Here is a 15,435-nt window from a genome sequence, read left to right as displayed (position 1 = left end):
ATGGCAAGCTAAACTAATCCCCTCTGCCCTGCACTATATCTCTCCATTCCCTGCACATCCACATGCCCATCTAAAAGCCTCTTTAATTGCCATTATCGTATCTGCCTCCACCATGACCCCAGGCAGCATGCTCCGGGCACTCGTCACCTTCTGTGTAAAAAACATCTCCTTTAAACTTTGTCCCACTCGCCTTAAAGCTATGCCATATAACCATATAACATAACTATGCCCTCTGGTCTTTGACAATTTCCACCCTGGGATGGACTTCTCACAATGATATATACTTCTATCAGGTCTCACCTCAACCTCTGATATTCCAGAGAAACCAATCCACATTTGTCCACCTCTCCTTATAGTTAATGCCTTCTAACCCAGGCAACCTCTGGATATATTCTCCAACCGTCCTTGTAATATATTGGAATGTCTGTTTAAAATTGTGCTATATTTGCTAATTATTACTTTTCTACCATCTCTTCTTTGAATGTTAATCATGGCATCAATAATAGAGATAAAGAGCTGATCTATATCAGGCAGGTCTGTCTGAAAAGGCATGAAGTTAATGTTCAAAAATCAGCATTCTCAAATGTCTAATTGTCATGACCCATCTTTCAGCCATTATAGGGATTATGAACAGGCATCTGTTATCAGCTTTCATCTTCCATATGCCATCTGGTGCTGCTTGTTGAAACATCACCACTGACTATCATTGTAAGAATTTTCCAAAATACTGCTCCCTGGAGCACAAGCATTTTTAGGTGTGTGTGTGTGTGTGTGTGTTCATCGGTGCTTTTAGGTTTGGTAGACAACTTGTAGGGATGAGAGAGGAGAGCAGGCACTTTTACATCACACACATGCTGTTTTTGGTGAGTTGGCCGAGATTAAATGTGAATTATTTAAAATGTTTCTGCCCTTCTCTCCGCAACAGGGTGCAGCTCAGTTTGAGGACACTGGAGTACGGCAGAATGTTACACAAAGTCATCAGACGCTTCCTGCCACAGTATGTTGCTCTTTTATCATTTAGGTTATTAATAAACCAATGTCTTACTCAGTAAAGATAAATGTGCATCCTAAGTTTTGATTAAAAAAATATGACAGTTCTGTTTGTATTTACAGGTAGGATTGCGTTGAGTTTACTTCAGTTTAGATATACGGGATGGTCAGGCCCGTCAGCTCACTATGTCCACACTGACCATCGATCACCCATTCCATGTTATTGTTCTTTCACATCCACTCGCTGCACACTATGGGCAATTTATGGTGGCCAATTCATCTGCTTCTTCTTCTTGCGTATGGCGTGCACAGCCTAAAGTTGTAGGACAACTTGTTCTATTTGATATTATTTGAATGTGAATGTTGATTGCATTCATCGAAACATGTGAAGGTTGCAGTCTCCCACTTCAACCAATTCATCTGCAAACCTGCACGACTTTGAGAAGTGGGAGGAAAAGTGGGAGGTCACAGGGAGAATGTGTAAACTGCACACACAGACAGCACCCGTAGTCGGGATCGAACCCGGGTCTCTGACACTGTGAAGCAGCAGCTCCACCCGCTATGCCACTGTGCCACCCACTAGTGGTTGGGGTTAATTTCATGCAATTTGTTTCTTGTACTTACATATTGAATATCTTTTGACATAATGAATTGGTTAGATGAGACCACGCAAGATGGGGCATTTTGGTCGGCATGGCCAAGTTGGGCCAGAGGGCATGTTTCCATTCTGTATGACTCAGCTGGGATCATTAAAGTCACGTTGGAATTTCTTCATGTGTAGGAAGGAACTGCAGATGCTGGTTTAAACCAAAGATAGACACAAACAGATGGAGTAACTAAGTAGTATACCTCATTTTCTAAAAGTTCAACAGGCACACAACTTTGGAGGGAAGTCACGTGTATTTGTTATTAATGTTTACTGTGTTCATTTCTATCCTCCTTTATGTATGTAGTAAGAGTAATGCTTGCTAAACCAATGCCTGAAATGCAATAAAACTCAGTGGTTAGCTTGCCAAGTTAAATGAGCTTTCCTTTTCCGATGGAAAACTATTTAGATTTCAACATATTTGAGTGTGGAATTGGCAGCGGGAAGTGTGTGAGCTGAGAGCTAGAATAAATGTTTAGGATTACTGCCATGTATTACTTATGTATATATAAAAATCCATGTGCACAAAAATGACCCACTTAATTATTCTTTTTTTCTTTATTATATAACAATCAGTATACTGCTAACCGAGAAATCTCAATGCATGACCTTAATTTAATTATAGCAAACAAAATAAATATGCAGAAAGGAACTGCAGATGCTGGTTTAAACCAAAGATGGACACAAAAAGCTGGAGTAACTCAGCGGGTCAGACAGCATCTCTGGAGAAAGGAAACTGGTGATGTGTCGGGTCGAGACCTTTCTTCAGTCAGAAGGGTCTCAACCCGAAACGTCATCTATTCCTTTTCTTCAGAGATGCTGTCTGACCCGCTGAGTTACTCCAGCATTTTGTGTTTATCTTCAAAATAAATTAAATACTTCAACAAAGCTAGACCATCCTCTTGAAAGAAAACTGGCAACAGATTGGTGCATTTGAAAACGTTATAAAAATTAAAAAAACATAGAAATTCAAACAGCACAGTACAGGATCAGGCCCTTCGGCCCACAATGTCTGTGCCGAATATGATGGCAAGAAAATATCATACAAAAGTGGGTTTTAAGTCCTCTTTAAAATTAACGGTTGGATGGCTATAAAAATGCTTTTGTGACCAGTGGAGTGGGGCATTATATACCTCGCTGTCTGATGTCTCTGATATACTGGAGTTACACGAGTCCTGACAACACACTTCACAATATGACCTGTGGTAGTAGCAAAACATCTCTTCGGAACTATCTGATTCTGAGTCCGAATAATCATACTGATATATTTCAGAAGATCTCTCTGCACCAGCTATTTGAATTCCTTTGGAGGGTAAGTCTGTTTTCAAGGCCTGAATGGGATTTGATAATACAATCTTCTCCTGAAGTCAGAGAGTGGACATGTCCATCCCCGTGTTCTGTTTTTGGAGGTGTTTGCCGGGCATTAAGGTGCATTTGTATATTTTCCACTGACTGTAACCTTAGTAGACTGCTGGACTGCTGGACCAGATTTACATCTGGTAATAGCTGGCTGGTGAGTCCTTTGTAATTGAGTATGGTCAGTAGGTAATGCATTTATCGTGTCCCTGTTGGACTCTTTGTTGATATATTTTGCATGTTGAGGTGTTGAATGTAGGATGTAATATGGAGGAGGTACACTCCTTATTGAATAAAATGGTGGCCTCCTTCGTCTCATCATGTACGGAGAAATGTTATGACAGTGATGTTTCATCCACTCTGCAGTCCCACCATATTGTCCAAGGTTCCCAGTCGGTAGGATTCGTCTTGCTTTATTTGGTGAATAGATTGTGTTCACAGCATTAACATTCAACTCTTGCAGGATCTCCTGCAGCTTCTCACTGTTAACAAACTTGTTTTTCATCTCTTTTATTGGACCGCCTATCGAAGGTTTTGCATCTGCCCCAGTTACAATTGCTGGCCGGGCTGAGGAAGAGGTGAGCATTTCACCTGAAGGATCCTGCATGATTCTCACTCGATTGTCCAAATTGCTCGGAATTTCGAATGTTATTTCCAGAGTATCGAGTGCCTTTTGAAAAGATCCTGTAATAGTCTCAGAGTTTGGATAATTCTCAGAGTCTCGGTAAAAACATCCAGAATCTTTTAAGACTTCTATCCCCTCTTGAGAATGCAAAACAGTTTCTGGACTAATCTCAGTGTCATGTCCGATTTGTCCCAAGTGGCCCTGCAATGGCACAGCTTGAATGGCTTGCTGTGATACAGAGCTGTGATCTTGATTATTTAGCACGTCTGACAAAGGCTCATCCTCCAGTGAACCTCCTGTTGTTGTGTTGGGACTCATGACCGCAGAATTTATCACAGGGCTGCAAGCCGTGCTGGGTTGTGAAGCTGGAATATCATCCCCAAGCTCGTCAATGTATTCTGGCTCCATTAGATACATCAGCCTCTCCTTCACATTATTAACCTGCTCCTGCAGACATTCAATCGTTGCATTTTTCTGTGGGCGAGAAAAATAAATAACTCACAGCTAAATTATAGTTTGATGCAAGCATTTTAAGGAAAATCCCACAGGACTTGTTCATTAGCAATTGCCAATAATAAAAGGGAGGCAATCTTGTAAAGGGATTGCTCCGTGGTCTACAGTCTCTGAATCAAGCAATAGTGAAGTACAACAATGAGATACAGCATGGAAACAGGCCCTCCAGCCCACCGAGTAGCAATCCCCGCACATTAACACTATCCTGCACTAGGGACAATTTTTACATTTACACCAAGCCAATTAACCTACAAACCTCTACGTCTTTGGAGTGTGAGAGGAAAATAAAGTTCTCGGATAAAACTCACACACAGGTCACGGAAGGAAAGTACAAACTTCGTACAGACAAGCAACTGGAGCCAGGATCGAACCCGAGTCTCCGGCGCTGTAAGCCAGCAACTACACTGCTGTGTCACTGTGCAGCCCAGGTTCATCTGTCTACAGATTGGAGAGGAAGTATTCTGTGTCTTGTAAGTACCTATTCTCTGTTTGCGATGTTTAATTAGCAATTTCACCAAGATTGGGATTCTTAGCAGGAAGCTTAGAAAGGTAGTGTGCAGGAAGGAACTGCAGATGCTAGTTTACACCGAAGATAGACACAAAACTCAACATCTCAGGAGAGAAGAAATGTGTGATATTTCAAGTTTAGACCTTTCTTCAGATTTAGAGTCAGGGGAGAGGGAAACTAGAGATATGGAAGGGTACACAGAAGGGTACATGTAAGGGGTGAAAATGACAGATCAAAGCAGACTACGATCAAGTAGAATGGTTCATGGTTGGCTGAGGGGAAGGTGACAATGAGGCATACAATTACTAAACTAAATCAGGACAGTGAAACTAGTTGGAGAACTAGGGTTGGGGAGGGACGGAGAGAGAGGGCAGGCAAGAGTTACTTGAAGTTAGAGGAATCAATCAACATTCATACAGCTGGGCTGTAAATGTTGTCTAATGTCATAGATACCTTCCTGCGGATGAATTTTCAGGTGGAAACAGCCACCGTTGGTTCATCGCTTTTATATCTGAAAGGATTTCATGTACAATCCAGTATTCTCTGAGCCTTGTTCCACTTGCGTGCCATTGAGGTCCCTGTCTGATCAGGAACTGCTTGGTTGTTGGGACCATATTTATCCCTTTAATTAGTTTACAATCTGTGAATAGTATTCCAGCATTAGCACATCGATAAGAGTTATCTCGGTGCTGGACAGCTGTTACATGGGTCAGAGCTGCCAAGTTTTGTCAAAGCATTTCAGTATTCTTGTACCTGAAAATCAGTATTTTGCTGAGGAAATCAGTATTTGTTTTTTATGTGCGGTCTTACCCATGTAAGAGTACAAGAATGCATAACTTTGCTGCCAATTGACATGTCTTCTACGCACCTTACTTGACAGTGCATTCATTGCCATCTCTTTGTATACTGCTGTTTGAACGGCTGCTTCCTGCTTTTAGCACCAGATGCTGATGTAGAAGCCATTTTGGAAGTCTCCCTCTCCCTCCCTCGCTCCCTCTCTCTCTCTCCCTCCTTCCTCTCTCTCCCTCCCTCCCTCCCTCCCTCTCCCTCCCTCTCCCTCCCTCCCTCTCCCTCCCTCCCTCCCTCCCTCCATCCATCCCTCCCGCCCTCCCTCCCTCCCCACTCTAATCCTCCCTCTCCCTTCCTTTTTTCTCCCTCCCTCTCTTATTCCCTCCCTCCCTCTCTCTCTCCCCTCTCTCCCTCTCTCCTTCTCCCTCTCTCCCTCCCCTCTCCATCCTCTCCCTCTCTCCACCCCTTCCTCTCGGCCCCTTGAGCCCATCCACCATTCTGTAAAATCAAGGCCAATCCCAATGAAACTGCAAACCCACTGGTAACCTTTCCCCACTAGGCTTATCCAGAATTCTCCCACTGCCTGAAAAATAATCAAAGGCGCAAAGAGAATTCCAAAGACTTATTGTTATACGAGAATTTTCCTGAACAGTCTGTGACCCATAGCGCTGTGGCCATAGTGCTATGTTTAAAGCCCATAGCGCTCCAGCCGGTAGCGCTATATTTAGAGCCTACAGTGCTATAGCCGACAGCTCTTTGTTTAAATTCCCACGTATTAAACTGACAGCGCTCTGTTTAAATCTGGAGCGGGACAGGCAGCGACTCTGGAGAGAAGGAATGGGTGACGTTTCTGGTCGAGACCCTTCTTCAGTCTGAACTAAATTCCGTATTTAAAATCCATATTTAACAACACAAAATCGTACATCAGTATTCTTATCGCATTTCCATACAAAATACGGAAATTCCGTACTACTTGGCAGCTCTGCTGGGTACAGCGGACTATATTATTATCCCATGGAACAGGAGCAACCCCAGTAACTCAGGTCGAACAAGTCCTTAAAAACCTCTCAAAGACCTCTCAAAGTCACTACGGTAAAAAGGGAAAGATTTAATCGGTACCTGAAGAGCAACTTTTTCACACAGAGGGTGTTGGGTATATGGGACGAGCTGCCAGAGGATGTAGTTGAGGCAGGTACTGTAACAATATTTAAAAGACACTTGGACAGGTACATGGAGAGGAAAGGTTTCGAGGGATATGGGCAAAACACGGGCATGTGGGACTAGCTTAGATGGGGAATCTTGGTCGGCATGGACAGGTTAGACTGAAGGGCCTGTTTTGTGTTGTATGACTCTAACCTGTCCCTCAGTGTCAGCAACATGAAAGTGATAGTTATTGACTTCAGGAAATGAAGTTGTGTGCACAACCCAATCAGCATCAATGGTGCTGAAGATGGTCGAGTGCTTCAAGTTCCTCAGTGTAAATATCACCAACAATTTGTCCTGGATCAACTACATTGAACCTATGGCCATGAGAGTACACCTCACACCACATCCTCAGAAGGTTAAGTAAGTTTGGCATGTCTCCATTCCTCTTACCAATTTCTACAGATGAACGTTAGAAAGCATCCTATCAGGATGCATCACAACTTGGTTTGGGAACAGCTCTGCCCAAGATCGCAAGAAATTGAAGAGAGTTGTGGATGTTGTCTGGTCCTTCACACAGATGCCATGGCATTGCAGTAACTAATGCCCCTGTCCCACTTAGGAAACCTGAACGGAAACCTCTGGAGACTTTGCGCCCCACCCAAGGTTACCGTGCGGTTCCCGGAGGTTGCAGGTGGTTGCCGGAGGTTGCAGGTAGTGGAAGCAGGTAGGGAGACTGACAAAAACCTCCGGGAATCTCCGGGAACCGCACGGAAACCTTGGGTGGGGCGCAAAGTCTCCAGAGGTTTCCGTTCAGGTTTCCTAAGTGGGACAGGGGCATAATGCTACAACACTGTAAGACTATATTCAGCACTCTGGTATTTTTCTCTTTGCACTACCTGCTGTCTACTTGTGTGTGGCTCGATTATACTCATGGATAATATGATTTGACTGTTTTGCAAGCAAATATTCTTTTTCACTGTATCCCAGTACAGGTGACAACAATAAACCATACCAATATCACAAGGTCTATGTAATATCTGAACGTGACAATATTTGGATTATACAGTGTAAAAACCACTCCACCTCAGTGAGAAGACGTTTCATGGAGTTATTCTCCCCAAGCAGGTGATAGATCTGCTCATCGCTGTACATAGAACGGAAAGTCTTGCTTGGACTATTCAAATACTTGGACATTTGATTAGGCGTACGGTTTAATTCTTCATCAAATTTCTTCCACTGTCTGACCTGTTAAGAGAGCTCAGATAATTAATTTGCATTTGCCTCATTTCATACAAAGTTACCTCTGAAGCATGTCAATTTGTATAGAAAGGAACTGCAGATGCTGGTTTATACCGAAGATAGACACAAAGTGCTGTAGTAACTCAGCCGGTCAGGCTGCATCTCTGGGGGAAAAGGATTGGTGACTTCGGACTGATTATAGGTGGGGGTGGGGAATCGAACTGGGAGAGAGAAGGGGCAGGTCAAAGCTGGGTAGGAGTGTGTAGATGCTAGTTTATTCTGAAGGTAGACACAAAGTGCTAGAGTATATCGCTAGAGGACACAGTATTAGATAAACAATATCTTGAGCATGTTTCAATGTTTGCGAGATTTTAAAAATTCAGTTTCAGTCCACATAGGAAATAAAAGTTTGATATTTTGTCCGTGGATAGCAATGCAGAAATAGTGAGGTTTGAAACTTGGACAATTGCAAGGAGTTGCATTACGGAAACAAGTCCCAACAGATCTTTTTTCATACAGCATGGTAACAGGCCCTTCAACCCAACTCGTTACTGCTGACCAAGATGCCCCATCTAAGATAGTCCCATTGCCTGCTTTTGGCCCAATGCTAGCACCAATTGGTGTTGATAATCCATGTGAGGCTTGTCCCATCTTACTTGCAAAATCCTCCAACATTCTCCCTGCCTTATCTGTGGCCGAAATCATCGTGCACATTTCCAGATTCCTAAACTGCTCTCGATCTGCCTCCCCCTACCGCAGTTCTTTTTGAAAGTTCACCGGCCTGAAATGTTCATTCTTTCTCCACAGATGCTGCCTGGCGTATTGATATCAGTATCAGCATTTTCTGATCTTATCCCAACCCTCTGAAAACCTGAAATTGACAAAAACTCCTCTCCCCATGATCTAAATCTGCCTAAGTGTCATTCACTCCTCACCCATCTCATTGGCTCCCAAGTAACTTGATGTTAAGCATGAGAAGGAACCGCAGATGCTGGTTTAAACCGAAGATAGGCACAAAAAGCTGGAGTAACTCAGTGGGACAGGCAGCATCTCTGGAGAGAAGGTATGGGTGACGTGTCGGGTCGGGTCGGGTCTGAAGAAGGGTTTTGACCCGAAATGTCACCCATTCCTTCTCTCCAGAAATGCTGCCTGTTCCGCTGAGTTACTCCAGCTTTTTGTTTCTAACTTGATGGTAAAATGTCCGCTTGTATTGCCACTTTCAGGGATCTGTGAACCTTCACGCCTATATGCCTTTATACGTGTCAGATTTCCTGACGGTCTTGCCATTTACTGCATACTTTTCTCTTGCCTTTGTCCTCCCCAAATGTACAATCTCAAACCGTTCCTGTTTAAGATAGACACAAAATTCTGGAGTAACTCAGCGGGACAGGCAGCATCTCTGGAGAGAAGGGATGGGCGACGTTTCAGGTTGAGACCCTTCTTCAGACTGAACAGACAGACGTCACCCATCCCTTCTCTCCAGAGATGCTGCCTGTCCCGCTGAGTTACTCCAGCATTTTGTGTCTATCTTCGGTTTAAACCAGCATCTGCAGTTCCTTCCTATACACACCGCTCCTGATTAAACTCCATTTGCCTTTTATCATTTTACTCAACTCCTGATCCAAGTTAAATTTATCTTAGGCTGTAGTTTTGTAACAGCTTTGTGCAAACTTGGTTAGAATAACTCCCAGAAGTTATCTAGTGTGCTCTCAGCAGCCAGCCAAATATGTGACTGAGGGGGGCAGGAATTCTGCCTGTCTTTTACTATTGTAAAAGCAATATAATTTAAAAAATGGTTTTACAGCAATTAATCAGCCATCTTTGTCTTTAACAAATCAAAAGTGGAATTTTTGCATGGAGAATTCAATCCTAACCACATCAAATTTTATGTGTCTTTACACTTTGCACATTTGCACCTGCATCACATCTGCTCACTAACTTTCGCAAGAAGGTCTTTAAATGAAGCTTTGCCCTGTCCCACAGATTTTGTTTTAGGCAAAGTACGTGCATTCGTAGAACGGTTCTCATTTCATGTATTTAATAGCAGATCTTAAAAAAAGTCCCAGACACAGCCTGTGCAAATAAGTGAACACGATAGCACTAAACTTCCTGGCTGGCTCCAGCCAATTCCCAGCTGAACTGGAAGCCAGCCCTGAAGCTGACTGTGCTGAGATTCCCCACTATTTATGCTGGGGAGTGCTGTCTGATCCTGTGCCAGTTTAAAACTGGCGCAAGAACTGTCAGTTCACTGATTTCATTTGGGGTTGCGGATATGCAGGGAAGAATAAGGTAAGATTTTTAACTATTGGCTTGCTTTCAATGACTTAGAAGTGTCTTTAAATGTTTTAGTTAATATTTTCTTCAAAAACTGTTATGAAAGAGTTAAGTGTGTTTAATTGTCAAATGTACCAGCAATGGAACACTAAAATTCTTGCTGCAACTTTTCAGGCCCATTAACACAATATCACGCTGATAGATATACAATCATTAATAATACAATACATTAATAATCAATAATACTTGGTAACCAGACCAGAAAAGAACACAAAACCAAAGTTCACAATGCAATCAAAACGTTTGGGGAAACAAGGAACTGCAGATGCTGGTTTACAAAAACAGACACAAAGTGCTGGAGTATCTCAGCAGTTCAGGCAGCATCTCTGGAGAACATGGATAGGTGATGTTTCGGGTTGGAACCATTCTTCGGACTGATTTTGGTGGGGGGGAAGAAAGTTAGATGACAGGAGAGGCAGCGTAAAGCCTGGCGAGTGATAGGTGGATACAGATGATAGGCAGATGGTTGGACAAAGATGAATAAGCCAGAGATGGGAAAAAAAGGGTGTGAGATAAAGAGAGAAGGACTGCGAAATCTGAAGCCAGAGAGCGGTCACGGTGGTGCAGCGGTAGAGCCTTACAGCGAATGCAGCACCGGAGACCCAGGTTCAATCCCAACTACGGGTGCCTTCTGTACGGAGCATGAGTGTTAAAATAAAATAAAATAACAGTCATTTGTTTAATTTAGTTAGAAACATAGAAAAATAGGTGCAGGAATAGGCCATTCGGCCCTTTGAGTTTTATTGTAAGTGACTAGACCAAGTGCAGACCTGTTCCCCCAACGTGCGGTTGAGGGGGGGGGGGGGGGGGGGCAGCATGCGGTGTCACACACATTAACGACCCTCCCACACAAACTAACTGCCTCCCTGCACACATGCTAACTACCCCCCTTGTTAATATATGAATATTATTAATTTGCTCCTTTTACCCCATAATCGGCCTATCTACTGATGCATAGCCCCCAACTCGCAGGCGCGTCTAGAGAGGGAGGGGGGGTAGAGAGTGAGGGCAGAGAGAGAAGGGGGGGGGGGGAGAGGGAGAGGGAGGGGGATAGAGAGGGAGGGGGGGAGAGGAAGGGGGGGGAGAAGGAGAGGGAGCGGGAAGGGGAGGGGGAGAGGGTGGGGGGGAGGAGAGAGGGAGGGGGATAGGGAGGGGGGGGTTAGAGAGTGAGGGCAGAGAGAGAAGGGGGGGAGAGGGAGAGGGAGGGGGATAGAGAGGGAGGGGGGAGAGGGAGAGGGAGAGGGAGGGGGAGAGTGAGAGAGGGTGGGAGGGAGGGAGGGGGAGCGGGAAGGGGAGGGGGAGAGGGTGGGGGGAGGAGAGAGGGAGGGGGATAGGGAGGGGGGGGACAGAGAGGGGGGGAACAGGGATGAGGGGGACAGGAAGGGGGGGAACAGGGAGGGGGGAACGGCCTCGTCGGGCTGGTCCCGACATCGTGCTGGGCTCCAAAAATCTTGCACTGTCCGAAAAGCCCGCGCGCCAACAGCCTGTTGGCCCGCAGGCGCATTCAGGGTGCATGCAGCGTCTCGATGGGCGTACGCAGCGTCTTGACTTCGTATGCAGCGTCTTGACGGCGTATGCCTAGCGTGTGGCATCGCACGATTACGTCACCGCCCGACGCCGTGCGACGTCCAAATTCAGTCGACCCGCCTCCTGCCCAGCTGATTGGGTGAGTATGATGTCGGGACCATACGCCTCCGCGGTTCGAATTGGGACCGGCCCCGCGCGGCCGTACGCCTCAAGTGACCACGTTTGGTCGCGAGGCTCTGAGCGAGCGGGGGGTTGGAGCGGGCGGGCGGGCATAGGAGTGCAGATGCGGGAGGCGTGGCGCGAGCGTACTTGGAGCGGGCGTAGGGGAGGGGGGAGTGGAGGAAGGCCGGGCTGCCAAATGAAGAGAGAGAGAGAAGCGGCTTGGATTGGTCGGCATGTGGGCACTCAGAACTGCTGTAGCTTTGGGAGCAACAGCAGCAGGAGATTTGCAAGAGATACGACTGATTGGCTCTAGCCCAAGTGGGAGGAGAGAAGTGAGTCAGTGCCGGGAAAACAGTTGAAAACTGAGGATTTTGGTTTGTAAATTGGTAAATCAGGCAATTTATCAGTCAATTTAAGCAAGATGGCTCTTAACGAGCGGCAGTGTGAGGGAAGTGCCCTGTGAGTAAAGTGTGAGTCTTTGGCTCGAGAGTCTTCGGAGGAGAGGAGACTACGCAATACGCTTGAGAGGTAGAGACGAAAGAAGGAGATGTCAGGCAAGCTGATTCAGTGCGATGCTTGCAGTATGTGGGAGGTCAAGGACACCGCTGGTGCCTCTGGCTGCTACAAATGCGAGAAGTGCATCCAGGTAGAGCTCCTGAAGGGCCGTGTTGGGGAACTGGAGAAGCAAGTGGATGACCTCCGGTTCGTCCAAGAAACTGAGTCGTTCCTCGACAAGTCCTACAGTACGATTGTTACACCTCAGGTACTGAGAGAAGGTGGGAGACAGTGAGAACGGGAGGGAAGCATGGAATGCCAACATCCCCGGGTGTTGTACCTCTTGTGAACAGGTTCACCCACTTAGAAGCTGTCGGGACAGAAGAGGTGTTTACACTGGGTGGCGGACTGGCTTGTGATGCGAATAGGGCTGTTGAGCCAAAACCAAAAAGGCCTAAGGCAGGGAACGCCATTGTAGTGGGAGACTCCATTGTGAGAGGTACGGACAGGGGTTTCTGCGGCAACAGATGGGATGCGAGAATGATGTGCTGCCTTCCTGGTGCCAGGATCCAGGATGTCACGGACAGAGTGCAGAAAATCCTCAAGGGCGAAGGTGAACATCCGGAAGTGGTAGTGCATGTCGGCACAAACGATGTCGGAAAGAAGGGGATGAATATTCTGCAGCGTGACTTTAGAGAGCTCGGAAAAATGCTGAAAAGCAGGACCTCCAGGGTTGTTATCTCCAGTTTGCTTCCAATTCCTCGTGCTGGCGAGAGCAGGAACAGGGAGATACGGGACCTGAACGTGTGGCTGAGGAACTGGTGCATGGGGCAGGGATTTAGATTCTTAGATCACTGGGATCTGTTTTGTGGTAAGGGGGAACTGTACAAAAGGGACGGATTGCATCTTAACAGGTGTGGGACCAGCATTCTGGCAGGCAGGTTTGCCACTGCTACACGGGTGGTTTTAAACTGAATAAGGGGGGTGGGGTGTCGAATGGGATAGTGGAGGATGGAGTTAAAGGGAAAGGGTTTCTTAAATGTGTGAGCGTAGAGACAGAGGGGTGTAAAATGAGGGTAGAAGCAATAGGTAGCAAGGTGAAAAGTAAAAGTGGCAGGCAGACAAAACCAGGGCAAAAATCAAAAGGGCCACTTTTCAACATAATTGTATAAGGGGTAAGAGTGTTGTAAAAACAAGCCTGAAGGCTTTGTGTCTCAATGCAAGGAGCATTCGTAATAAGGTGGATGAGTTGAATGTGCAGATAGCTATTAATGACTATGATATAGTTGGGATCACGGAGACATGGCTCCAGGGTGACCAAGGCTGGGAGCTGAACATCCAGGGATATTCAATATTCAGGAGGGATAGAGAGAAAGGAAAAGGAGGTGGGGTAGCGTTGCTGATTAGAGAGGAGATTAACGCAATGGAAAGGAAGGACATTAGTTTGGAGGATGTGGAATCGGTATGGGTAGAGCTGCGAAACACTAAGGGGCAGAAAACGCTGGTGGGTGTTGTGTACAGGCCACCTAACAGTAGTAGTGAAGTTGGAGATGGTATCAAACAGGAAATTAGAAATGCGTGCGACAAAGGCAAAACCGTTATAATGGGTGACTTCAATCTACATATAGATTGGGTGAATCAAATTGGCAGGGGTGCTGAGGAAGAGGATTTCTTGGAATGTATGCGGGATAGTTATCTAAATCAACATGTAGAGGAACCAACGAGAGAGCAGGCTATTTTAGACTGGGTATTGAGTAATGAGGAAGGGTTAGTTAGCAGTCTTGTTGTACGTGCCCCCTTGGGCAAGAGTGACCATAATATGGTTGAGTTCTTCATTAGGATGGAGAGTGACATTGTTAATTCAGAAACAATGGTTCTGAACTTAAAGAAAGGTAACTTTGAGGGTATGAGACGTGAATTGGCCAAGATTGACTGGCAATTAATTCTAAAAGGGTTGACGGTGGATATGCAATGGAAGACATTTAAAGACTGCATGGATGAACTACAAAAATTGTTCATCCCAGTTTGGCAAAAGAATAAATCAGGGAAGGTAGTGCATCCGTGGATAACAAGGGAAATCAGGGATAGTATCAAAGCGAAGGATGATGCGTACAAATTAGCCAGAAAAAGCAGCATACCGGAGGACTGGGAGAAATTCAGAGACCAGCAGAGGAGGACAAAGGGCTTAATTAGGAAAGGAAAAATAGATTATGAAAGAAAACTGGCAGGGAACATAAAAACTGACTGCAAAAGTTTTTATAGATATGTGAAAAGAAAGAGATTAGTTAAAACAAATGTAGGTCCCTTGCAGTCAGAAACAGGTGAGTTGATCATGGGGAACAAGGATATGGCGGACCAATTGAATAACTACTTTGGTTCCGTCTTCACTAAGGAAGACATAAATAATCTGCCGGAAATAGCAGGGGACCGCGGGTCAAAGGAGTTGGAGGAATTGAGTGAAATCCAGGTTAGCCGGGAAGTGGTGTTGGGTAAATTGAATGGATTAAAGGCCGATAAATCCCCAGGGCCAGATAGGCTGCATCCCAGAGTACTTAAGGAAGTAGCTCCAGAAATAGTGGATGCATTAGTAATAATCTTTCAAAACTCTTTAGATTCTGGAGTAGTTCCTGAGGATTGGCGGGTAGCAAACGTAACCCCACTTTTTAAGAAGGGAGGGAGAGAGAAAACGGGGAATTACAGACCAGTTAGTCTAACATCGGTAGTGGGGAAACTGCTAGAGTCAGTTATTAAAGATGGGATAGCAGCACATTTGGAAAGTGGTGAAATCATTGGACAAAGTCAGCATGGATTTACAAAAGGTAAATCATGTCTGACGAATCTTATAGAATTTTTCGAGGATGTAACTAGTAGCGTGGATAGGGGAGAACCAGTGGATGTGGTGTATCTGGACTTCCAGAAGGCTTTCGACAAGGTCCCACATAAGAGATTAGTATACAAACTTAAAGCACACGGCATTGGGGGTTCAGTATTGATGTGGATAGAGAACTGGCTGGCAAACAGGAAGCAAAGAGTAGGAGTAAACGGGTCCTTTTCACAATGGCAGGCAGTGACTAGTGGGGTACCGCAAGGCTCAGTGCTGGGACC

The 15,435-nt window shown here is 45.4% G+C and overlaps 1 protein-coding gene across 1 annotated transcript in view; it reads right to left on the bottom strand.

The window, feature by feature from the left end:
- Positions 1-2,499: 2,499 nt before the first annotated feature.
- The window catches only part of gpr156 (G protein-coupled receptor 156), a 51,897-nt gene continuing 38,961 nt past the window's right edge, over positions 2,500-15,435 (bottom strand). The window contains exons 9-10 of the mRNA XM_033033413.1: positions 7,657-7,818; positions 2,500-4,091 (exon numbers count right to left, since the gene is read on the bottom strand). Of these exons, the coding sequence (XP_032889304.1) occupies positions 3,060-4,091; positions 7,657-7,818 (1,194 nt within the window). The 3' untranslated portion in view covers positions 2,500-3,059. The remainder of the gene's footprint in view (positions 4,092-7,656; positions 7,819-15,435) is intronic.

The sequence above is a fragment of the Amblyraja radiata genome, chromosome 14, assembly GCF_010909765.2.
Source record: "Amblyraja radiata isolate CabotCenter1 chromosome 14, sAmbRad1.1.pri, whole genome shotgun sequence".
Taxonomy (NCBI): Eukaryota; Metazoa; Chordata; class Chondrichthyes; order Rajiformes; family Rajidae; genus Amblyraja; species Amblyraja radiata.
Note: the sequence above shows the minus strand (reverse complement) of the source record. Positions and strands in the feature narration are given on the sequence as shown.